This window comes from Chiloscyllium plagiosum, chromosome 3 (genome assembly GCF_004010195.1).
Source record: "Chiloscyllium plagiosum isolate BGI_BamShark_2017 chromosome 3, ASM401019v2, whole genome shotgun sequence".
Taxonomy (NCBI): Eukaryota; Metazoa; Chordata; class Chondrichthyes; order Orectolobiformes; family Hemiscylliidae; genus Chiloscyllium; species Chiloscyllium plagiosum.
In genome coordinates, this window is record NC_057712.1 from 96,429,494 (window position 1) to 96,454,295 (window position 24,802).

The 24,802-nt window shown below is 40.9% G+C and overlaps 1 protein-coding gene across 3 annotated transcripts in view; it reads right to left on the reverse strand.

The window, feature by feature from the left end:
- The window catches only part of ankrd6b (ankyrin repeat domain 6b), an 80,692-nt gene extending 59,608 nt beyond the window's left edge, over window positions 1–21,084 (reverse strand). For all 3 annotated transcript variants that reach the window (XM_043686716.1, XM_043686720.1, XM_043686713.1), the window contains exon 1: window positions 20,716–21,084. In XM_043686716.1, coding sequence (XP_043542651.1) covers window positions 20,716–20,835 — 120 coding nt within the window. In that variant the 5' untranslated portion in view covers window positions 20,836–21,084. The remainder of the gene's footprint in view (window positions 1–20,715) is intronic.
- Between the last annotated feature and the right edge of the window lie 3,718 nt (window positions 21,085–24,802).

The window sequence follows — 24,802 nt, forward strand, 5'->3', positions numbered from 1 at the left end:
ATTCACCTGGTACTGCCTGACCATGAGCAATGACATTTATGTAACACAGTACAATCTTATGTCTCAGCTCTGTTTTGTAAACAGAAAACCATCCTACAATCACCAATGACCCCACCCTGCATCTTTCCACTTTTAGAATTCTCTTTCTTCCTTTAAGACGTTCCTTAAAAGCTACCTTTTTGACCAATAATATCTCTTAATGTGGCTGAGTGTCATATTTTGTTGTGTAATCCTTCAGTGATAACATAAAAGGAAATATGATGGTCTTTTTTTAGCAAATGACAAACAAAAGAATATGCTAATTAAAGCAAATTAATGACATGCCGCAGGATTAAGTGGAGAGTGTCAAATTGCAGACAGCAAAGATACATTGTAAACCATTTTTATACAAGAGAGAATGGTGATCACATTGTAGATGCTGGAGAAAGTCAAAGATCAATTATTTTGCTCAACATTAGAAAAGCAGTTGGTTGCAGCTGAATAAAAGTAACTGAGCGTGATTTCCTGTAGCCTAAGCTGTAAAAAGGCCAGAGAAGAACTAGGAGAAATTCTGATCACAATTATTCAGTACCCTTTAAATATGCAAATTATGCAGTTGGAATAGGGTGTATGAAAGTGACAGCTTTGTTACTCTCTCAGCTAACTCTTAGTTACCTCTCTTAGGTTTCATCTTTGATCTTGATGCCTGAAATGGCTGCAAGACTCCAACTGGCACCTCACTGGAGAAATACCAACAGTAATATCTTTTTTGCTCCTCCAAATCCAATGGTAAGAAGGTCAATACAACAGCAGCATCCTCTGCAAACGTCCAAGCTGCCCAACATTGAGGCACTCATCACTCAAAACCAGCTCTGATGACTAAGGATTGTTGTTTATATGCCTGTCTTCCAAAGCAATTGCTCTATTTTGAGTTCAGTTACAGCAGAAGACAGTCAAAAGAATAATGGAAATGCTTTGGAGATATCCTGAAAGCATTCCATTGAATCATAGAATCTCTACAGTGTGGAAGCAGACCAAATGGCCCATCAAATCCACACTGACCCTCCAAAGAGCATCCCACCCCTTTCCCTTTAACCTTGCATTTCCGATGGCTAATCCACCTATCCTGTATATCCCTGGTCACAATGGACAACTCACCTAATCTGCATATGTTTGGACTGTGGAAGGAAACCAGAGCACTCGGAGGAAACCCATGCAGACATGGGGAGAATGTGCAAACTCCATATAGACAGTCGTCCAATGGTGGAACTGGATACAGGTCCGTGGCACTGTGAGGCAGCAGTGCTAACCACTGTACTGCCCTTTCTGAAGAGGTTGAACCTACCTATCAACTCACAGGAGACCCTGACTTGCGACTGTCCAATATGGAGAAGGTTAATCTGGGAAAGCACTGAACACATTCAAAGACTTAATTGAGAACATGCAAAGGTTAAGGATGAGGCATTAGAGAAAGCACAGAAACCTGCTACCCAACCTTCAAGCATCACCTTCCCAATGGGTGGGACAGTCTGTAGCTTGTGTACTGGAACCGGCTCAGGCCCCATTGAACCAGAGTGGTTGCAAGTCATCTGTGCTCTGATGGAACTGCTTAAATAGGAGGAAATTCAAGGTTCAGAAAGTCATTTTTTTATGATTTGTTTTTACTTGTCTTTCTACTCCAGATTTATCTACTTCTGCATTCTGTTTAGAATCTAACTGCATAGATCATGCTTCTACATGTAACTTCTCTCTCCAAAATAGTTTATTTCACAGTTTCTCTGATAACCAGGCTAAGAACATTACAGAGCAGGTTAAAATCTAAGTAGTAACTTGTCAAAACTCACTAGTGCCACTGTACATCAGCTAAATTGCCAAATGATTACTGATGTTACTGTCCTATCTGACTGTAAGAGTTAAACTGGAGGCTGACATATCATCAAGGGCTGCAGAGCTCAATAATATTTCAGCTTTCCACAACCTATTAATTTTATTTAACTTAAAATTGAAGTATGAAGCAAAACACATTTCTGTAATCTCTTCACAGATATTTAATTATACTCCAAGAAACATCCAGGACTATTTTCTGAAAATCTGAATTCCAGCGATAACCTTTAGATTCTGTACATAGATGGTTCAATAATATTATATACTTTTATATTTACTACACTCATTACAGACAGGAAACAACTTGCTTAGACCTGGTATTTATGTGGGATTATACACAGTACAATCACAGTACAATGAAGATAGCTAACCTTAATTTTCAGAAAGTTTATGACCTTTTCTGCTGCAATTTTTAAGGCAAGATACTAGACAAGGTTTAAATATCCTGAGAACTGTTGGAGCAACTGACCAGAAATCATAGGAATATAAAAGTAGATCATTCAGCTCAATCTGTGCTGCCATTTAAATTGTTTTTAATTAACCTGTTGCAACATTTTATGACACACCTCCAGGGACACCACTGCACTGTAAGACCCTTGTTCTGCCATTTAATGAGCGCACGGCTGTTTTGTAGCTTATTCAATCACCTGCCTTGCCTCCATATCTTTCCCAAAATGCCAGGAAATGTTACTTAGCAATAATGGAGAGAAGGAAGTAGAAAGCAAGCATTGAGAAAGGCAGTGGGGGTGGCCAGGACTACTGGAAGTGGAGTAAAATAGATACCTTTTAATTGCACTCAAAATAATTATACAGCAAGTTCTCCTGCTGGTGGTCTTTCATCATCCTTTCAGTTATTCAAAATAAGGGAACCTTGCAAAGGGACTTTGGAATAATCATTTTTAGCTCATTATTTGTGAACTTTATTTACAATATAGTGGGTCAGTGGTTAGCACTGCTGCCTCACAGCACCAGGAACCGGGTTCGATTCCTGTCTCGGGCAACTGTCTGTGTGGAGTTATGCACATTCTCCCCGTGTCTGCGTGGGTTTTCTCCGGGTCCCCCGGTTTTCTCCCACAGTCCAAAGATATGCAAGTTGGGTGAATTGGCAACGCTAAATTGCCCGTTGTGTTAGGTGCATTAGTCAGGAGTAAATCTAGAGTAGGGGAATGGGTCTGGTGGGTTACTCTTTGGAGGGTCAGTGTGGGCTTGTTGGGCTGAAGGGCCTTTTCCACACTATAGGGAAACTAATCTAATCTAATCATAAATATGATTCATTCTATTCTGATAAATCATGTTCCAGGCTGGGTTTGCCAAGCATCCTGGATTATCCAGGGATCTCCTCGGACTGAACTAAACAATGAAACAAAGCAAAAGAGACATGAGGAAAAACATTTCCAAGCAGAGTTGTTCAGGTCTGGCATGCGCTGCCTGAGAGTCTGGAGGAGGAGCCAGATTCAATTGAGGTATTAAAGAGGGCATTAGACTGAAAAGGATGCACGTTTAGGATTATGGGGAGATGAATGGGGAAACAGAATTTGGTGAATTGCTTGCAGAGCTGGTGCACATACGAAGGGCAGAATGGCTTCGTTCTGTGTTCATACAGTCTTGTAACTTCTTACACCTTTCTTTTCATTTTAGAGCAGGGATAACTGAAAAGTTGAAGAAAGAGTTACTTGCAAAACATTCTCCTGTTTTCAATCCTCATTCTCTTTTATAAGATAATAGCCCTGAACCTGAATTAAGACCCAGACAGTAGCATAAATGTTCTGTTAATATATATGCATATATAGTAACAATGACATCACACCATTTAATTGAGATGTCTTGTTAGCATTCTATGTTAAAAGTCGAATTTGCACCAAATCTCCGATTCCTGATGTTAACTTCAACCTGATTTGAGAACAGATTAGGTTTTTATAAAAGAATGAACATACGTGACTGGGGGATTTGTACTCTTACATTCAGCACCAACAAAGCTATACACAGAATCTATATCTATATTGTGAGTTGCCTAATGAGGACTCTACTCTGAAGCTTAAAGAAACAGATTGTTACAGCATCAGTGAACAGAGGTTCTTTTATAACTGCTTGGAGACAAGCCAATGTTCTGTTTCGGGTACCCTACGAAAAGAATGTCTGGTATCCAAGCAACAAAATGAAGTGTCGGCTGAATTCAGATTTAGTTATAAAGCTTTCCAGGCCTCCACTGTTCCAAGTCGAGCTTTGGTATTCGCGGAAGTTTTAATGGTGAGTACAACTTATTTAAGGATGGAGTTCTAAAAACTTTCCAAAACAAAACACAAACTTTTTACCCCTTAATTAACTAAGTGGTCATTTTGGCTAATGCAATGTTGTAATTAGTGCAGTTAGTACCCCTCCTATTTTGTTTGGAATTTTAAGGAAGCCTTCCCCACCCTAGAATGATGGTTTTTACTGTGGTGATCAATTCTGTATTAAACATTAAGATATGAACCTCCAGGAAACCTTGACCCAGTGGTCAGTTCACAGTACAGAAGGTCTTTGGGTACTCCATCATCATCAAATGAGGTGTCAACCCAGTGAAGCTCCCAAACAGGACAATTGTGTGCCAAACAGCTAATCTAAGCTAATTCAATCTTAATCAAATCTAATGTAATCTAATCCATCCCACAACCAATGGATTAGATCTCAGATCTGCAGTCCAGCCGCCTCCAGTCGTGAATGGTGGTGGATAATTCAACAATTCACTGAAGGAGGTGGCTCTTCTGGAGTATCCCCATCCTCAAACATAGAAGAGCCCAACACATCAAAAGATAAGACTGAAGCATTCGCAGGAATCCTCAGCCAGAAGTGCCGAATGGATGATCCATCTCGGCCTCTTTCAAAGTTCCCTGGTGTCACAGATGCCTGTCTTCAACCAAGTTGACTCGCTCCACATGATATCAAGAAATGGTTAGACACACTGGATACTGCAACACGGTCAAGAAATGGTTAGACACACTGGATACTGCAACACGGCTACGGGCCCTGACAACATTCTGGCAATAGTCCTGGTGACTTATGCTCCAGAACTTGCCACTCTCCTAGCCAAGCTGTTCCAGTACAGCTGTAACAGTGGTGTCTACTGACAATGTGGAAAATTACCCAGGTATGTCCTGGATACAAAACGCAGGACAAATCTAATCTGGACATTTACTGCCCCATTAGTCTATTCTTGATCATCTGTAAAGTGATGGAGGGACATCAATGGTTCTAACAAACGCACCTGCTCGGCAACAACCTGCTCACTGACTCCCAGTTTGGGTTACACTGGCAGCCTTGGTTCAAAAATGGACAAAACAGCTGAATTCCAGAGCAGAGTTGAGTGTAACAACTCTTGACATCAAGGCTGCACTTGACAGAGTGTGGCATCAAGGAACCCCAGCAAAACTGGAATCTATGGGAATCAGGAGCAAATTGTCTGTTATTTGATCTCATATCTGGCACATAGGAAGATAGGCATGGTTAGCCATTTCAGCTCCAAGACATCTCTGCAATTCTCAGTCCTTGGCCCATCTTCAGCTGCTTTAGCAATAACCTTCTCTCCATGAGAAGTGGGTAATTTTGCCAATTTTGCAACCCCTTGGATACTGAAGCAGTCCATGTGCAAATGCAACAATATCTGGACAATATTCAGGCTTGTGCTGGCAAGTGGCGAGCAACATTTGTGCCAAACAAATGCCAGGCAATGGCCATCTCCATTTAGATCCATCCTCAACAGATCCAGCCACTGAAACTGTGGTCATCCCTGTCACTACTGTACTAAAGCCTGCAAAACTAATGAATGAGTAACACAAGCTCAGCACCACCATCAACATCAGCTGATGTGGAGCCAACTTCTACTGTCGAACTTGAAGCAGTAATTGCCCTCATGATATAGTAAGTGTATAGGAGTGCCACAATTTCTCATCTGCCGTAGAATGTCAAGCAAATGGGAGTGTGATAACAGCACTATACCTCTTGTAGTGCAGTGGTATAGTCCCTATCTCTGGACCCATGAGGCCCAGGCTCAAATCCCATCTGCTTCAGAGGTGTATGATAGCAACTCTGAACAGGCTGATAAAAATACCTTTTCTCTGTCTGGAGGTGGAGGCTGGAATGCCATCATGCTGTCCATGAATCTGTAATACACCTGATTTTTGGGGATTGCCAATGACCATGGAATGTCCCTTTAACATAAGGTTTACATGCAGATTATGTCTTTGTACCAGTACTGTCCCGACAGGACACTGCCCAATCCTGGGAATTTCAGCTCCAGACTACTGGAGGATGACCCAAAGCTGTGTGATTGATGGCGAGGATGGGAGCTACAGCATTGTGCTGAGTAAGACCACAAGGACCTTCTTCAAACGGAACAGCACCTGCAGCATCCTACCGAACAGCAATCAAAGCAATACAAAAAAAAACTTACTTGTGAATGTTGTCCAATGGATCAGAGTTGCACCAAGTTATCTTTCACTGACTGCGGATGTTTCAATACTGTTAAGACCACCTTTCCCTGTATAATCTCAACTGCTTTGATTTTTCTATTTGGCTCCTGTTGCTTGCTATAAAGTAATATTTACAAATGGATGGAATATTTCACAACATCCAATTATCTATCATCCAATCTGGATAAAGTTTTGTGTTCGTATGGGTATTATGGAATGGGAATCCACCACTCAGATAGAATTAGAACATTGAGAAGCACTAAGGATGTCTAGCCTATCTACCTTCATTCATGTTGCAGCTAAAATGACATTCAGTCACACATTGATCAAGCAATGTGAAGCTACAATATGAAACATGATGACATTTACAATAAAATGTCACCTATGCCACTGATATGTCCTCAGAAGATCTTGCTTTCCGTCCCACCATGTCTAGGCAGAATCCTGGGTCCACAGAGGACAGTATCTGCCAGCCTTGGAGTTTTGCTTAGAGACCCCAGGGGAGTTTGTGGCTAAAGGTCCCGATATGCTGATAGCCTCCTTCCCCGATGTGGGTTCATCTTCCATAGTCTGACCTCCCAGGGGTCTGAGGGCCATAGGCAGCATGGAGATGGAAGGCATGGCCACCTTTGAAGTGTCCTGAGAGGAGATGACTGGGCAGTCTGTATGTGGTCAGTCCTTCAGCTGGGTGCCTACTGGCACCAGCCTATCTCTTAGTGAGGAAGGGGCATCTGGATTCAGGTAAGGGTCCCTCAACCCCTGTCACCTTGCTGTGGAGCACCAATGGTCAGAGTGGTGAAGTGCAGGTTTATGCGTACATCCAGCCAAATAGACCTGGTTCTCCAAGGTAAACAACAACTCTTGTACAACCAGTCTGAGTGAAGACCTTCAAGCTTTGAGTCAGTTTGCTCAGTGCCTCTGACAAAGCTACCTGCTGTTACTGTGTCTGCTTATGTGTTTCACTGAAGTCACGAATGGCTGACACTATGGGGGTCCTCTTCTGCCCAAGGTTGAGCAGACACTAGAGCTCTGCAAGTCCAGCAGCTTACAGCACTTTTTTCTTCCACCAGCAAGTGCTTCAACTCCAACCAAGCTAAGTTATCCACCAGGTATCAGGATCTAAGCTGGTGGAAGAGACAGGAGGCAGGCTTGCTGGTGTATTCTTTGGGGAATCTGTGATTCTTTCCTCATGGTTGGACGAGAGATATCTGCAGAGCTGCTCACTTGATGGTGAAGACTTTGCAGACATCATTAGTATGTGAATCCTGAGAGGTCAGCCCCAATTACATCAGCCATTGGGAGAGGGAAGAGAATATGAGTGGGTACCAGAAAGGTATAATTCATAGCTGATGAGATGAGCTGCAGAGAATAGGGGTGAGAAAACTTACTAGGGTTCACAAAAAGAAATTCTTGTTGAAACGCGTCGAATTGATATTTATCTGAGTTATGGTAAAATTCAGCCAATTCATTTGTTTTATTCGGAGAACATGGTTGCTGTCTAGGTCACCAATTCTTGCCAATGTCTAGAGAAAGTGGTGATGAGCTGTCTTCTTCAACAGTGACAGTCCATGTGTGGTAGGGACACTGTCACTGATGTTTAGCAATAAATTCCAGGATTTTGAATCAGCAACAATGCAGCAATGGTGATATATTTCTCAATCAAAGTGGTGTGTGGCTTGGAAGGGAGCTTACAGCTGGCGGTGTTCCCATGAATCTGCTGCCCTTGTCCTTATAGGTGGTTGAGGTCATAGGTTTGGAAAGTGGTGCCCAAGGGGCCTTGGTGAGTTATTGCAATGCATTTTGTTGATGGTATACTCTGCTGCTACCGTGGGTTGAAATTGGAGGAAGGGAATTTTTAAAGTGCTGTATGGAATGTCAATGAAGTGGGCTGCTTTTCCCTGGATACTTTAAGCTCAAATAAGACTGGAGCTAAACTTATCCAGGCGAGAGAAGAGTTTTCTATTACACTCTGACTTGTGCGTTAAATATCAAGTACAGTTATTTAATGTCATGAATTGTCAAGTGAAGATGGTTGGATTCTCTTTTGCCAAATATTGTAATTGCTTGGCACTGGTGGGGCACAAATACAATATTCGTTTAAAAATCACTCAGGGATGTGGCCTTCACTAGCTGGGCCAGCATATATTGCCCATCCCCAGTTGCAGCTGAGGTGGTGATAGTGAGCTGCCTCTTGCCCTGCTGTAGTCCAATTTGTGTGGGTACATCCACAATGCTGTTGGAAGTTCATTCAGGGATATGACCCAGCTATACTGAGGAACAGCAAATATATTTCTAAGTCAGGTTGATGAATGACTTGGAGGGAAATTTCAAGTAGTTGTGATCCTATGTGTCTGCTGCTCTTGTCGTTTTAAATTGTAGTGATTGAGTTTGAAAGTTAGAGACTGAGAAATCTTGGTGAATCGCTGCAGTTTATTTGTTAATGGTATAAAAGTTTCTGCTGTCTGTTGGTGATTGAGGGAGTGAATGCTTGTGGATGTCGTACCAGTCAAATGGACTGTTTTGTCCTGGATGGTGTCAAGCATCTTGTGCGTATTGGAGCTGCACTTATCCAGGCAAGTGAGGCGCATTGGCACTTATTAGCCCAAGCTTGAGTGTTGTCCAGGTCTTGATGCACATGAAAATAGACTGCTTGAGTATGAGCAGTCATGAATGGTGCTGAGTATTGTACAATCATCAACAAATATCCCTACTTCTGACCTTATGATTGAGAGAAATCAGCTGAAGATGGTTGGGCCTAAGGATACTACCCTGAAGAATTTCGGCAGAGATATCCTACAGCTAGGATGTCTGACCCCCAACAACCACAACCATCATTTTTTGTGTCAGGTATGACTCCAACCAAGGAAGATAATTTAATCCATTGGCTAGGAAGTTGTTGTTGCGATAACCTTTGACTAGTTTGGACCTATGACACTTCCCTGAGCCTGAGATGATTGGCCTGTAACAAGAAGCATCTTCCTTTGGGCTAGGTTTAATTCCAACCAGCTGAGTGATTCCCCCCCCCCACCGATTCCCATTGACTAGTTTTGTCAGGGCTCCTTGATATCACACTTAGCCAAATACTGCTTTGATGTCAAAGCATCATTCTTACCTCACCACTGGAGTTTATGTTTAAACCAAGGACGTAACAAAGTCAAGAGTGAAGTGGGCCTTGTGGAACCCAAACCAAGTTTCAGTGCATAGATTATTTATCAATTGTCCCTTGGCAGCAATATCAATGGCCTCTTACATTACTTTGCAGATGATCAAGAGCAGACTAATGAGACAATAATTTTCTTGGTAGGACGGTTCCTGCTTTTTGAGGACAGGACATACCTGGACGATTTTTCACATTGAGATGACAACATTGTACCTGTAGAGGAACAGCTTTGCTCGGAGTGTGGTTAGCTCTGGAGCACTAGCTTCAATACTATTAGCAGAATGTTGTCAGGGCCCATGGCCTTGGAAGTGTCCAGAGTCTTTAGCCGTTTCTTGATATCATGTGAAGAGTAAACCAAGCTGGCTTAAGACTGGCGCCGGTGGTACTAAGATCTGTGGAGGAGGCCAAGATAGATCAATTTGCCTTTTCTAGCTGAAGATGGTTACAAGTGCACTAGAACTGTCCTTTGATGTATTGCTTCCCTCATCATTGAGGATTAGGCATTTGTAGACCCTCCTTCTCCTGTTAGTTGTTTAATTGTCCACTACCATCTAGACTGGATGTGGCAGGACTGCAGAGCTTAGATATTATCTATTAATTGTGGATTTCTTATTATATGCTACTTCTGCTATCTGACCAGCACAAGTCCTGAGCTGCAGCCTGATATTGTCTCGTGTATCCTCTTGCACTCTTCATTGAACCAGGTTCATCCTCTAGCTTGGTGGTAACAGCAGAGTCAGTCATAGCCATGGCTAAAGGTTACAGATTGTGGTTGAATACAAATCTGCTGTTGATGGCACACAGCACCTCAAGGGTGACCTGATCGGAGTTGTTAGATATGTTCTAAGTCTATCCAATTTAGCATGGTTGTCATGCCACACAATACAATGGAGGGTATCTTCAAGATAGACTTTGCCTTCACAAGGGCTGTGCTGTGATTACTCGGTCATGGCTAGTGTGTCTGCCACATGTAGACTGGTGTGAATGAGAACAAATATATATTTCCCTCTTGTCAGTTCCCTTGCCATCTGTTGCAGGCACAGTCTGGCAGCTATCTACTTTAGGACTTGGCCAGCTCAATCAGTAAAGATACTGCTGAGACACTCTTGGTGATCAGAACTGAAACCCCCACATCCAGAGTACATTCTGTAATCTTATTACTCTCAACTTGGAAGAGCACTAATTCATTGGCTAAGGGCAGTGGACCATAGGATGTAATCAGCAGGATACTTCCTTAGGTGAATGTGAGGACTGCAGATGCTGGAGATTAGAGTCAAGGTTAGAGTGGTGCTGGAAAAACACAGCAGGTCAGTCAGCATCCGAGGAGCAGGAAAATCGACTTTTCGGGCAGGAGCCCTTCATAAGGATATTTCTTTCCCCTTCTCTGACCTGATGCCAAAATTTCATGCGGTCCAGAATCAATGTTGAGGCACCTCCCTCACAACTGCTAACCACTTTGCAACTCTGGTGTCTGTGTCCTGTCAGTGGTACAGGAGATACCAGAGAGGGCAATAGTATGTATAAACCATCAGATATTTTGTGAGCCTGCCAAAGATGCTATCTCCTTTCTCTGTATTAAATTCTGCATTAAAGGATAGATTGTTTGTTATCATGGACCTGGAGTAGCTGAATTTGCAAACCACATCCAGCGGCGTGATTGTGAAATCAGATTTCCTGACTGTCTCCTGTGACCAGAGTTTTCTTGATGCTTATAGTCTGGGAGAACAATTTACAGGCTTGGAAGAGACAGGTTATACATCTTTGTAGCTGAATTTTAGATTAGAATCCCTACAGTGCGGAAGCAGGCTCTTTGGCCCAACAAGTTCATACTGGCCCTTTGAAAAGTAACCCACCCAGAACCTTTCCCCTACCCTGTATTTACCCTTAACTAATGCACCTAACACTATGGGCAATTTAGCATGGCCAATTCACCTGACCTGCACATCTTTGGATTGTGGGAGGAAACCGGAGCACCCGGAGGAAACTCATTCAGGCATGGGGAGAACGAGCAAACTCCACACAGACAGTCACTTGAGGCGGAAATCGAACCTGGATCTCTGGCACTGTGAGGCAGCAGTGCTAACTACCGTGCCACCCATGTGATGAGCACAGCATCATCAACTTAAAGGAGTTCTCTGATCAGGGAACCATGTGTTTTGACTTCAGTTTCCACCTGGCAAGTGGACTCCTTCCATGTCTGCAGTGAAGGTAAAGGTCAGGTCAACGGAAAAGAAGATGCTAAACAGGGTGAGGGCCATGTCTCGTTCCATTAATCATTCAAATTGTGGGAAGTGCAACCATCAAACTCTGCAGTGCAGTGCATGTTGAAGGAATGAGTGAGACTGAGGAACTTTGACGCACAGATGGTAAGAAATAAGGTAATAGAGGAGTTTCAAAATAATTGAGAATTTTGAAATCAAGACGTTATGTGCCCGGGAGACTGAACATTTTTCCTCTGTGATGGAGCTCTGTTGGTCTCTATTTGATGTGCTCCTGTAATTGCCTGTCATAGATGAAGAATCCTCATCACTTGAGCTTCTTTTTAACTAATGCACAGGACGGGGACCTTGCTGGGTAGGACAACATTTATTGCTCACCCCTAGTGCCCAGAAGACAGTTAAGAATCAAACACATTGCTGTGGGTCTGGAGTCACACATGAGCATGGCAGTTTCCTTCCCTCAAGGACATTAGTGAACCACTTGGGGTTTTCCCAAGAATTGTCAATGGTTTTATCATCCTCATTAGGCTCCTTATTCCAAATTTTTATTGAATTCAAATTTAATGTTTTGCTGTGGTAGGACTTGAGTCTGGGTCCCTAGAACATTACCTTAGTTTCTGGATTAATAGTCTCTAGCAATAACGTCTCTCGGTCATTGCCTCCCCACCTCAAGAAGGTAGAGACTGCTTCTTTCGAGCTTTTATAGAAGCTAATTTTCTCTAAAATCTTGAAAACTCCCACTCTGCTGTTGATGTTGAATGCCTTAGTGGGATCTATTTAAGTAAAAGAAAGGGATATATTTTGTTCACCTGCATATGGAGAATATCATGTTCTGCCCGAACAGAAACCTGGAACACTTGGTCTGAAAGTATATACAGTTTTCTTTTTAAGTAAGGCCTTATCAAAAGCTTTCCCCTGAAGCTGAAGAGCTCACTGCCTCTGTGGTTGTGGCAATTCCTTTTGTTGCTTTGGCATGAAATGATTTTTACAGGATGCTTCTCCTGTGGACAACTTTCCAATAGAGAAGGTGAAGGTCATAAAGATGTGGCCATCAATGGGACTTTGTATGCTTCAGCAGTTGGATTGGGATCCCATCTGTACCTGGCACCTTTCTGTTTGGCCTCTCTAAGCTGAAGTGATGAGGGTTCTTCATCTGTGGAAGGCAACTGCAGGAAATCATCAATTAGAGAGTGGGATATCTGCACCTCAGAGGAGTAATGTTTGGGCATTACAGTATTGTTTCAAAGCTTTTCTATTCCTTCACTCCTCCCATCTCCTCCAATTCTTCAACACTCTGAGACATCTGCATTCATCTGATTCTGGCCTCAAAAGCATCCTATTTTTATCTGTTCCATCACTGCAGATTGTGCCTTCATTTGCCTATGTCTCAAAATCTGCAATTTGCTCCCATAATGCTTCACCACTCGACTTCCCTTTCCTACCTTAAGACATACCTTAAAACCTAACTCTTTAACCAAACCTTCGATCACCGGACCTAACATCACGTTATATAACTCAGTGTTCTATTTTGTTCCATAATCTTCCTCAGAAGCACCTGAGGATGCTTTATTTTGTTAAAGGAGTTATATACATTTAGGCTGTTGTTGTAATTTTCATCATGCAGGGCAGTCTGCTACCTCTGCACAGACTGAACTCCATGTCCATTTCTAAATACTATGGAAATTGTCTTCCAGTTTGAATTTCCGTATGTTGACAAGCAAATACAGAATGAAGAGGCCCTGGTACACAACTTGTGAAGGTATTTCATAATGCAGTGCCATGTTGTTGGGTTTTTCTGCCAGGCATTTTCAGGGTTAGGTTATTATTACTTGCCACTTGTGCTTCGGTTCAGTCTTGCTCCTTGTAAGCTGCAGTGATGTTCATAAATCAGAGCAGGAAATCCTCATGCTACACACTATCTAATGCTCTGTACTTGCACTGCTGCATTATTTATTTTTAGAAAGTATACTTTAATTTGGACTTTCACCAGACTGAGATTTGGGTCTGAATCAACTAGTGATTATATATACAAAAGACAGATTAAAAAAATACATTTTTTTCAACTCTCCTTACTACATGAAATAAAAAGACACTGCTCACTTTCTCCTCTGCTGCAGATTTCGGGCAGGAGTTTACCTGCTGTTGTCACAATCTAACTTGGCTCCAGTTTGGAGATAGTAGGACTGCAGATGCTGGAGATCAGCGCCAGTTTGCAAACATTTGAACAACACAGTTCTCAGGCTGCTGGCTGTAAGAATGAAACACTGACTTGTAGATTGTAAGATTATGTAATTGGAAATCTGTGGACACTGAACTATCAAAGAGGACACCAATCCATCATTGACACAGCCTCTCAATCAAAGATCTCAGAAATAGCAGTTAAATCAAAGGCACTGCCCCAGGCTAATATCTGATGCTTTGCTTTGTAAAGGTGACACTTACAGTCATATAGAAACAACAGGTAGAGTATAAAGACATGATAATAGTTACGCAACATCTTACATAGTTGTTTTGATCAAAAGAGACATTCATCAATATTTAATTAAAAATCACACAACACCAGGTTATAGTCCAACAGGTTTCTTTAAAAGTACAAGATTTCGGAGTCCAGCTCCTTCATCAGGCAGCTAGCTACCTACCTGAGCTTGTCCTTCCAAATAAACCTGTTGCTCTATAACTTGGTGTTGTACGATTTTTAACTTTGACCACCCCAGTGCAACACTGACATACCCACAGCATCAATATTTAATGAGTGTCCAACATTTAACTATGGCAAAGAAGTTTGTAAGAATGTGACAGGCAATTAGCATTTAAGAAGGTGTTTTAATTTGCCCACACCTCAAACCAAAATTTGCATTTTGTAGTATTTTTCACAACCATCAAAGTACTTTAGAGCTAATTAAGTACTTTTGAAGTGTAATCACTGTTGTAATGTGGGGAATGCGCCAATTTATTTCTTTAGTCTTTCATGGGATGTGGCCACATTGTTGACAAGACCAACATATATTATCCATTCCTATCTGCCCTTTGACTGTGTGATTTACTAGGCCATTTTCAAAGGCACTTAAGAGTCAACCATATTGCTGTGGGTCTAGAGTGATATGTAGGCCAGACCAGGTAAGTATGGCCAATCTCCTTCCCTGAAGGTCAGTAATGAAGTAGAGGGGATTTTTTATGACAATCACCATTACTGAAAGTAGCTGCCAATTTGTACACAGTCCTTGTTTTTATCATCTCCGTAGCAGCTGAATCATCCTCAAAACCAAGGTGATTTTGTGAAAGCATTCAAATTTTATTGTAAACTTGCAATTCAATAAGTTATTTGCCATATCATCAATAGCATCTTTTAGTTTGAAGTGTTATTTTTGTCAGCCCCTCACTCCCTATGCCTGAATAGAATTCCAAATCATATGCAGCTGACTGTCCTTAACTGGTTCCCATATGTGATATTAAATAAAAAGGTTAATTCTGCACAATTTGTTAACAATATGGTACTGAGTCCACTAGACCAGATTTACGATAGTGTGAGCTCTGTTGAGAGCAGTGGGGCATTAGATATGACATACTAGCGTTAGTGTTCCAGCTTGAGGAACATGAAAGCTGTCAACTTAGATCCCTGATCCAACTGTACATTAGTACGTGCCAGATCACAGGTTTAGAATAAACTTTCATGGGTCCAATTTATCGTCTGGATTGACAAATGAAGAACAGCCAATCTGCAGAAAGCTGAACACAAAGGCTTGGGGGTACTTGTGCACCAAACACAGAAAGCTAACACACAGGTACGCGAGCTAACCAGGAAGGCTGATGGAATGTTGTTCCTTATTTCAAAGGGGTTGGAGTATAAGATTAAGGAAGTCTTATTGCAAATGTGCAAAGTGCTGGTGAAATCATATCTGGAGTTGTGAAAGCAGTTTTGATACCCTTTAAGAAAAAACTTCATTTCATTGAAGACTTCAAGAAGGTTCACTAAGATGATCCCCAGTATGAAGGGATTGTCTTATAAGCAAAGACTAAACTTGTTGGGACTCTACTCCCTGGAATTTGGAAGCACGAGAGGTGATCCCATTGAAACATGTAGGATTCTTAAGGGGCTTGACAGGACAAATGCTGAGAAGATGCTTCCCTTCATGGGCCAGTCTAGGGCAAGAAGGCATAGTCTCAGAATAAAGGGGTGCCAATTTAAAACTTAAATGTGGAGGAATTTCTTCTCTCAGAGAGTTGAGTCTCTATGGAACTCTTTGCCACAGAGAACAGTGAGGGCTGAGTCATTGTGTGTATTTAAGGCTGAGATAGATAGATAGATAGATTATTGATCAGCAGGAATGTTGAGAGATTTGGGGAAAAGGCAGGAAAGTGAGCATGAGGAATGTTGCCAGATCAACCATGATACTAATGAATGGCAGAGCAAGCTCGAGAGGCCAGCAGCCCACTTCTATTCCTGTTTCCCATGGTCTTATGGCGAGATGTGATGTGGCACAACATGAGGCACTGTTTTAGGAAAGTCAAGTTTGCATCATCCTGATGGCTGCTACACAGCACCGTGTGGTTCTAATGGACAGTGCAAACTTTTCAATTCTATCAAAATAAAACATTAAACTGAGGCCTTATTTGCCTATTTGGAGGAATCTAAAGGACCCCATAACAATATTTAAAAATAGAATTCTGCTTGTACTCCTGTCTAACATTTATCCCTCAATCCACAAAATGCTCAATAAACTGATTTTCTGACATTTACTACTATGGTGTCTTGTTATGTGCAAATTGCCGGTCAGCTTACCTACAATCACAGCAGTGACCACACATCATTAGCAATTTTTTGGGTGAGAGTCGCTTTGGCAATAAATTGTGCCATGTAAATGCAAGCCTGTTCCCCTTCTTTTCATAAAGGTGTAGTTAATACTTGCCGCATGGTGGTTGTTAGAAATGACATTAAATACATGCAAATGCATAATAGGAAGACAGACATTACAATTTTTCTTCTGATTAGGATTTGAACATAAGGACATAAGAACATAAAAAATAGGAGCAGGAGTAGGCCATCCGGCCCTTCAAGCCTGCTCCACCATTCAATAAAATCATGGCTGATCTTTTTGTGGCCTCACCTCCACTTTCTTCCCTCTCACCATATCTCTTAATTCCTTTACTGTTCAAAAAATCATCTATTTTAGCTTTAAAAATATTCAATGACGAAGCCTCAACGACTTCACTGGGCAGGGAATTCCACAGATTCACAATGCTCTGGGTGAAGAAGTTCCTTCTCAATTCAGTCCTAAATCTGCTCCCCCTAATTTTGAGACTATGCCCTCTTGAAACTTTATTGCTGGAACAGCACAGCAGGTCAGGCAGCATCCAGGGAACAGGAGATTCGACGTTTCGGGCACAGGCCCTTCCTCAGGAATCCTGAGGAAGGGCCTGTGCCCGAAACGTCGAATCTCCTGTTCCCTGGATGCTGCCTGACCTGCTGTGCTGTTCCAGCAATAAAGTTTCAACTTTGATCTCCAGCATCTGCAGACCTCACTTTCTCCACTATGCCCTCTTGTCCTAGTTTCATTTGCTGGTGGAAACATCCTCCCTACTTCTATCTTATCCATTCCCTTCATAATTTTATGTTTCTGTAACATCCCCTCTTATTCTTCTAAATTCCAATGAATATAATCCTACTCAGTCTACTCAGTCTCTCCTCATAAGCCAACCCTCTCCATTTCGGAATCAACCTAGTGAATCTCCTCTGCATCCCCTCTAGCGCCAGTATATCTTTGCTCAAGTAAGGAGACCAAAACTGCACACGGTACTTCAGGTGTGACCTCACAAGCACTCTGTACAGCTGCAACATAATCTCCCTGCTTTTAAACTCAATCCCTTTAGCAATGAAGGACAAACTTCCACTGGTTTTCTTAATTACCTGTTGCATCTACAGACAACCTTCTGTGATTCATGCATAAGGACACCCAGGTCCCTCTGCACAGCAGCATGCTGCAACTTTTTAAATCATTCAAGTAATAGTCCTATTTATTGTAATTCCTACCAAAATAGATGACTTATTAACATTGTACTCCATTACCCACTCACTTAAACTATCAATATTGCTTTCAAAGTTTCACAGTCCTCTGCACAGTCCTTTCCTCTACTGCTTATCTTAGTGTCACCTGCAAACTTTGATACACTACATGTGGTCTCCAACTCCAAATCATCTATGTTCATTGTGAATAATTGCGGTCCCAACACTGATCCCTGAGGCAAAGCACTAGTCACTGATTGCCAACCAGAAAAGCACTCATTTACCCCAACTCATTGCTTCCTCTTAGTCGACTAATCCTCTATCCATGCTAATATATCACCTGTAATGCCATGCATCTTTATCTTACACAGCAGCCTTTTGTGCGGCACCTTGTCGAATACTTTTTGGAAATCTACTAGGTCCCTGTTGTGCTCATAATGTCTTCATAGAATTCCAGTAGATTAGTTAAGCATTACCTGCCTTTCATGAGCGCATGCTGCATCTGTCCAACTGGACAATTTCTATCTAGATGACTTGCTATTTTTTCCTTGATAATAGAATCAAGCATTTTCCCCACTACAGAAACTAAGCAGACCAGTCAATTATTCCCCATCTTTTATCTACCTCCTTGTTTAAACAGTGGTGTCACATTTGCTGTTTTCCAATCTACTGGAACTGCCCTACAGTCCAGCAGATTTTGTAAAATTACCACAAGTCAATTTGCTATTTCTCCCGCCATCTCTTTTAGTACCCAGGGATACATTCAGTCAGAGCCAGGAGACTGGTCTACCTTTAGCTCCATTAGCTTGCCTAACACTATCTCTTTCATGATAATGATTGTTTCCAAGTCCTCACCTACCTTCATCTCCTTGCCAATTACTGGCATGTTTTAGGTGTCCTCCATAGAGTCACAGAGTCATAGAGATGAACAGCACAGTAACAGACCCTTCGGTCCTACTTGTCCATGCCAACCAGATATCCCAACCTAATCGAGTCCCACCTACCAGCACCCGGCCCATATCCCTCCAAACCCTTCCTATTCATATACCCATCCCGATGCCTTTTAAATGTTGCGATCATACCAATCTCCACCACTTCCTCTGGCAGCTCATTCCACACATGCACCACCCTCTGCTTAAAAGTGTTGCCCCTTAGGCCGCTTTTATATCTTTCCTGTCTTACCCTATACCTATGCCCTCTAGTTTTTGACTCCCCCACCCCAGGGACGATACTTTGTCTATTTATCATACCCATGCCCCTCATGATTTTATAAACCTCATAAGGTCACTCCTCAACCTCCAGGGAAAACAGCCCTAGCCTATTCAACCTCTCCCTATTCAACCCTGGCAACATCATTGTAAATCTTTTCTGAACCCTTTCAAGTATCACAACATCCTTCTGATAGGAAGGAGACCAGAATTGCACGCAATATTCCAAAAGTTGCCTTACCAATGTCCTGTACAGCCGCAACATGACCTCCCAACTCCTGTATTCAATAATCTGACCAATAAAAGAAAGCATATCAAACACCTTCTTCACTATCCTGTCTACCTGTGACTCCACTTTCAAGGAGCTATGAACTTGCACTATACACCCCTAGGACCTAGTGTATAAGTCCTGCTAAGATTTGCTTTCCCAAAATGCAGCACCTCGCATTCCACTGTGAAGACTGACACAAAATACCTGTTCAATGCCTTGGTCATTTCCTCATATCCCATTACTAAATCCCCCTTCGCATCCTGGAAAGGACCAATGTTTACCTTAGCCACTCTTTCTCGTTTTATATATTTAAAGAAACTTTTGCTATATGTCTTTATATTCTGAGCTAGGTTACTCTCATAATCAATATTACTTTTCTTTATAGCTTTTTTTGTGGCTTTCTGTTGTCTTTTAACATTTTCCCAATCTTCTAGTTTCCCGCTGGTCTTTGCCTCTTTGTATGCCTTCTCTTTTAATTTGATAGCCTCCCTTATTTCCTTAGACACCTATGGGAGATTACCCCTTTTCCTACAGTCCTTTCTTTTCACTGGTATATATTGGTTGAGCACTTTAAAAAATGCTTTGAAAGATTTCCACTGTTCATCAATAATCCCAACATAAAGTCTTTGCTTCCAGTCTACTTTAGCCAACTCCTCCCTCATCCTATTGAAATTCAATTTGACATCATCCATAGCTGATAAGTGAGTTTTGGTGGTGATGTAATTCCATATATAAGCAAAGATGCCCTGAGACAATGCACAGATATAACACTTCTTACAATGGTCAGATCATAGACTTCAGTGTTGCACTGCACTTACAGGGCACCTCATACCTTAAATGCATTATCTGGGCCAACAGATAAAGTTCATTTGAGAATGTAACTTAAAAAAGTTCTACGATTTCCATATGAAAGAACTGAAACCAACATGTTCGTTCAAAAAGATGAGAGACTTAGCAAACAATCCAGGTCTTTTTCAATATATAATTTCAATTACATTACACTGTAAACTTTTGCTATAAATTCTGTGTCTTACGATTTTATACTCCACAACCACCTGATGAAGGAGCAGCACTCCGAAAGCTAGTGCTTCCAAATAAACCTGTTGGACTATAACTTGGTGGTGTGTGATTTTTAACTTTGCACACCCCAGTCCAACTCCAGCATCTCCTAATCATGACTGAAATCTAAGATACTCATGAGATGGGTTTGGAGATGCCGGTGTTGGACTGGTGTGTTCAAAGTTAAAAATCACACAACACCAGGTTATAGTCCAACAGGTTTAATTGGAAGCACACTAGCTTTCGGAGCAACCTGATGAAGGAGCGTCGCTCCGAAAACTAGTGTGCTTCCAATTAAACCTGTTGGACTATAACCTGGTGTTGTGTGATTTTTAACTCATGAGATGGGAGTCTGCTCAAACTTGAGAATAAAATGTATGAGAGGTCAGTTCAAATGCCATTTCAAGATATGTGGAAATAGGTAATTAGGTTTGCAGTATTAAAATTTAAAAAAACATATAACCTAAAACAACTTGATGTGGTTACCTTAGTGACAGCTATTTTGGCCCCCTTGTTGATGAGCTGCACCACATTCTCTGTCTGGCCTTTGTGTGCAGCTATGAGAAGCCTTTCTGAAAGCTGAGCACCTGCATTCCTCTGGCTCATGAATTAGAAAATGAGGTGCTCAGGGCAACCAATGGACAGGTTCTTTCAGTAAAATAAAATGTCAAACTGTAATGCCTGGATACTGGTCTCCAGGATCTGTCTTTTTAGGATAATAAGGCACTTTTTAATTGATCGTGCTTTCTTGCAGGTGGTTTCATAACATGTGGATACATAATGTCTTCAGCGACCTGGAATTTAACTTGCTCCATAGGTTACATAATTTCTTCCATGTGGTCATTATTATCTTCTCAACCTGTAAAGCAGAACATTAACCAATTATTGAGTTGTCTTAGAGGGGACAGTTTATAACATCTGTATCACATTATATGGCTGTTTCTCAGCTCTATATTACATATACACCAACCGGAACATTTAATTTATTTCCAGGGGAGTTTAAGCAGTTGAATATTTCTTTGAAAAATGCAGATTACTGAATACTCAAAAATAATTCCAGTGGTGTAATGGCTTGGTTTCAGGTGGCACTGCAATAAGAAACAAATGATGACAATATGTTATAGTGTAAGGTTTGGAGAGATAAAATGTGAGTGACCCACTGAGATAATATAAGAGATCACAAGGTAAGGACGTCTTGCCTAGCCTTCAATGGAGACAGACACATTTCAAGTACAGTACCTTATGTAAACAGTTCACAGTTAATAATACAATAATTACTGTTCAGAATATAAAACCTCAGCATCTTTGCTTGAATTACAAAGTCGAAAGAGTGTATGGTCACTTTAAGACAGAATGGAAGACCGGAAGGAAGACAGCATAAGAGACTGCATGGATTTTAAGAAATTAAGTTGATTTAATGTTTAATCATTGTTATTGGAGCAGCATTTTATAAAGTTGGGGTCAGGTGGTAATTAGTTAAGAAAAAAGGAGATTTGGATTTGTTAATAGCTTTGCTTAGTATTCATTGTTAGAGTTAGGAAAATAAATTGTTATTTTTTTCTTTAAACAGTGGAAATCAGGGGTTTTCTTTCACTCAAGGTGAGCTTTTCTGGGTGTTTTAGTTTTAATTAGCAGAGGGGTTTGACCTCCGTGTCATAACACTAGTTAAGGGACCTATCCTAGGTCCAAACTTTAATATATATTAGCATAAATACAAATGACGGAATCATTATTCAGGTGATTCACGGCACAATTCTGTTCACCACTGTCAATTGTAAGAGGCAAGTTTCCAATAAATGGTTGCAGGGTTCATATTGCCACTATTCCAAGCAGAAGAACAGTCCAACTCATTAGTCATTCTTCACATGCACATTATATGGGCCTAGGCCCAGAGATTTGTTCTCATGTTGAATGCGTAGAACTGGAAGAATTCGCTGCTCCTCAAAGATAGTGACCTGCATTCCCCATTTTCGGGTCGGGGGGGGGAGGCTGCATTGGGAATTAGGATGGGTGACCCACCAAAGGCTGAAGATGCTGCCAACTCTCAAATAGAATTGGGCAGAAAGCCTGCAAAGCTCTAGCAATTGAGTCAAAAATTAAAATAAAAAAGCAAAATATAAAATATTCCTCCAGCCCTCGCCCTTGCCTCACTTCCCCTCACCCAACCCATATTTTCTCTCTATTTCTTGATTTAGCTTACCACTTTCTTTACTCATTGCAATTTTTACAATATTTTGCACTCTATACTTGATTGCTCATCCAATCTACACAATTTTAAAAAGAGAATCAAAGCTAGAATCACTGGTAGCATTGTGAATATGCCACTATAAACCAATAATAACATTGATGTACGAATGAAATTTTTAGTTGTAATTACTACAACTGTATTGCAGGCTTTTAGCTGTTGTTATGTGGGATCTTGGAACCAAAAGTGGAGGAAAAATAGATGCATTTTCAATTCTGTGAAAGTGACGTTTTTAAAACAATGTTCAGAAAGTCATTTTGGGCAGTGGTCGAAAAATAGTTTTTCCAATAAAGCGTCTGACTTAAGTTAAATGAATCAATCAGCAACATGGGAGTTCACTGCTGAATTTTTATGAAGCTGAGCTTTCTGAAACAGAAACAGATGGTCTGGTGCCACTGTACATTTAGTTCAGAAGAAAGGTCATGTTGGCAGATGGGCAGCTTTTTCTGGTAATTTTAACAAAACCCTAGACTGAGAGAGTTGGTAGAAATGTCCAGACTGTCAAAACTGGAAAATAGTAACCAGGCTGTTAGAGCTGAAAAGAAGTCTTAAGCTACTTCAGTCATTTCAAAAAGAAATTAAAGAGTTAAGATAGCAGTAATGCCTCACTGCAAAAGATATTACCAGAAAAGTGTTGAATTTTTATTTTTGCTGCATACGTGAAGATATTCCTACATGGTGACTTTGTAAACTTGTTCATGGGATGTGGGCATCACAGTCTATGGCAGCATTTATTTCTCAATCAACCACATGCTGAGAGTCTTGAGTCACATGTGGGCAAATTTCCTTCATAAAAGAACATTCGTGAACATGATCATTATATTTAAAATAATAACAGGCTGTGGTTATATGATTGCCATAAGACTAGCTTTTTATTCCATATTTTTATTGAATTTAAGTTTCACAATCTGCCCTAGTAGGATTCAAACCTATGTTCCTGAGAACATTATAGCCTGGTGTTCTTGGTTAGTATTACACTATGCTATCGCTTCCCTGTGAATATGTACAGCTTTTGTTATGTTCTCTGTTGTGTAATTTGCTAAAATAACATTGGCAACTTGATGTGAATATACTTAATAACCAATCACCATGGTAATCCAACTGCAAAAATATAGCTTTCACTCGGAGATCTGACATTTCCAGTATTATCATCAGCTGGGATTATAACACCACACTGTCAGATATTCAAACATATATTGTAATGAAAGAGGTAATATGCTACAAAATGACTAGATTTTGTTTTAAAACATTAAAAATTGAACTAAAAAGTGCAGCACAGAAAATCCAAATCCTTATTTTATGCTGTGCTTTCTGTTGTTAGGAGTGGTACACAAAGATACGTTAATTAGTCCAAAGATGATAGAATGGAAAAAGCTGACTAAGGTTCCCGCCTTGATGGGTGGTTGTATTTTAAAAGTCAAAATAGTTCACCTATAAAATAAAATTGAAGAGTCCCACAAAGGCTTGGATCAGCACAGGCTGAATGTTGTATGCTATTTGCTATCATGAAAGAATCTCCAGTAGCGGAAGGAGAAATAACATAAAGAGAGACCCTTCCAATATATTGACTGAGAGTCATAGAATCATAGAGATGTACAGCATGGAAACAGATCCTTCGGTCCAACTCATCCATGCTGACCAGATATCGCAACCCAATCTAGTCCCACCTGCCAGCACCCAGCCCATATCCCTCTAAACCTTCCTATTCATATACTCATCCAAATGCCTTTTAAATATTTCAATTGTACTAGCCTCCATCACTTGATTAAGTTATCTACATTATATTCAACTGCACAAAATGTATCAACATCACTTTGTGTACATTCCCACAAAAGACAAGTGTGTACAATTTTATTATAATTAACAGTACTATACATTGCTCATTTACCAAGAAGACTTTGGAAGGATTTTCAAATGTTGAGTTAATTTCCATGGACAACTATTTTGTATGCCATCTGATGAAGTCGAACTTGTAAAGGTAGCTAATACAGTTTCAAAGAAATCTGAAGCAATGAAACTGCGCATCACGTATTTCAAGAAGAAAGATGATTTCAGTTATTGACAGACTGTGGTTAGTTAATGAAAGCATTAAAACCACAACATTACTCATTTTGAATTGCAGGATATAGTTACAATCTTAATCATCAGAAGTGTTGTCACTAATAGGTATTAGACAACTTTGTGGTGAAATCAGTGTCAACATTTGTTGAATAATCTTACATTGGCAATCTTGAAAGCTAAATGGATTGTCATTCAGCCTCTTCAGCTGGCTCGATCATTCTTGCTCCCCCCCCCCCAATCTTGGTAAATAGTACATATTTCAGGAGT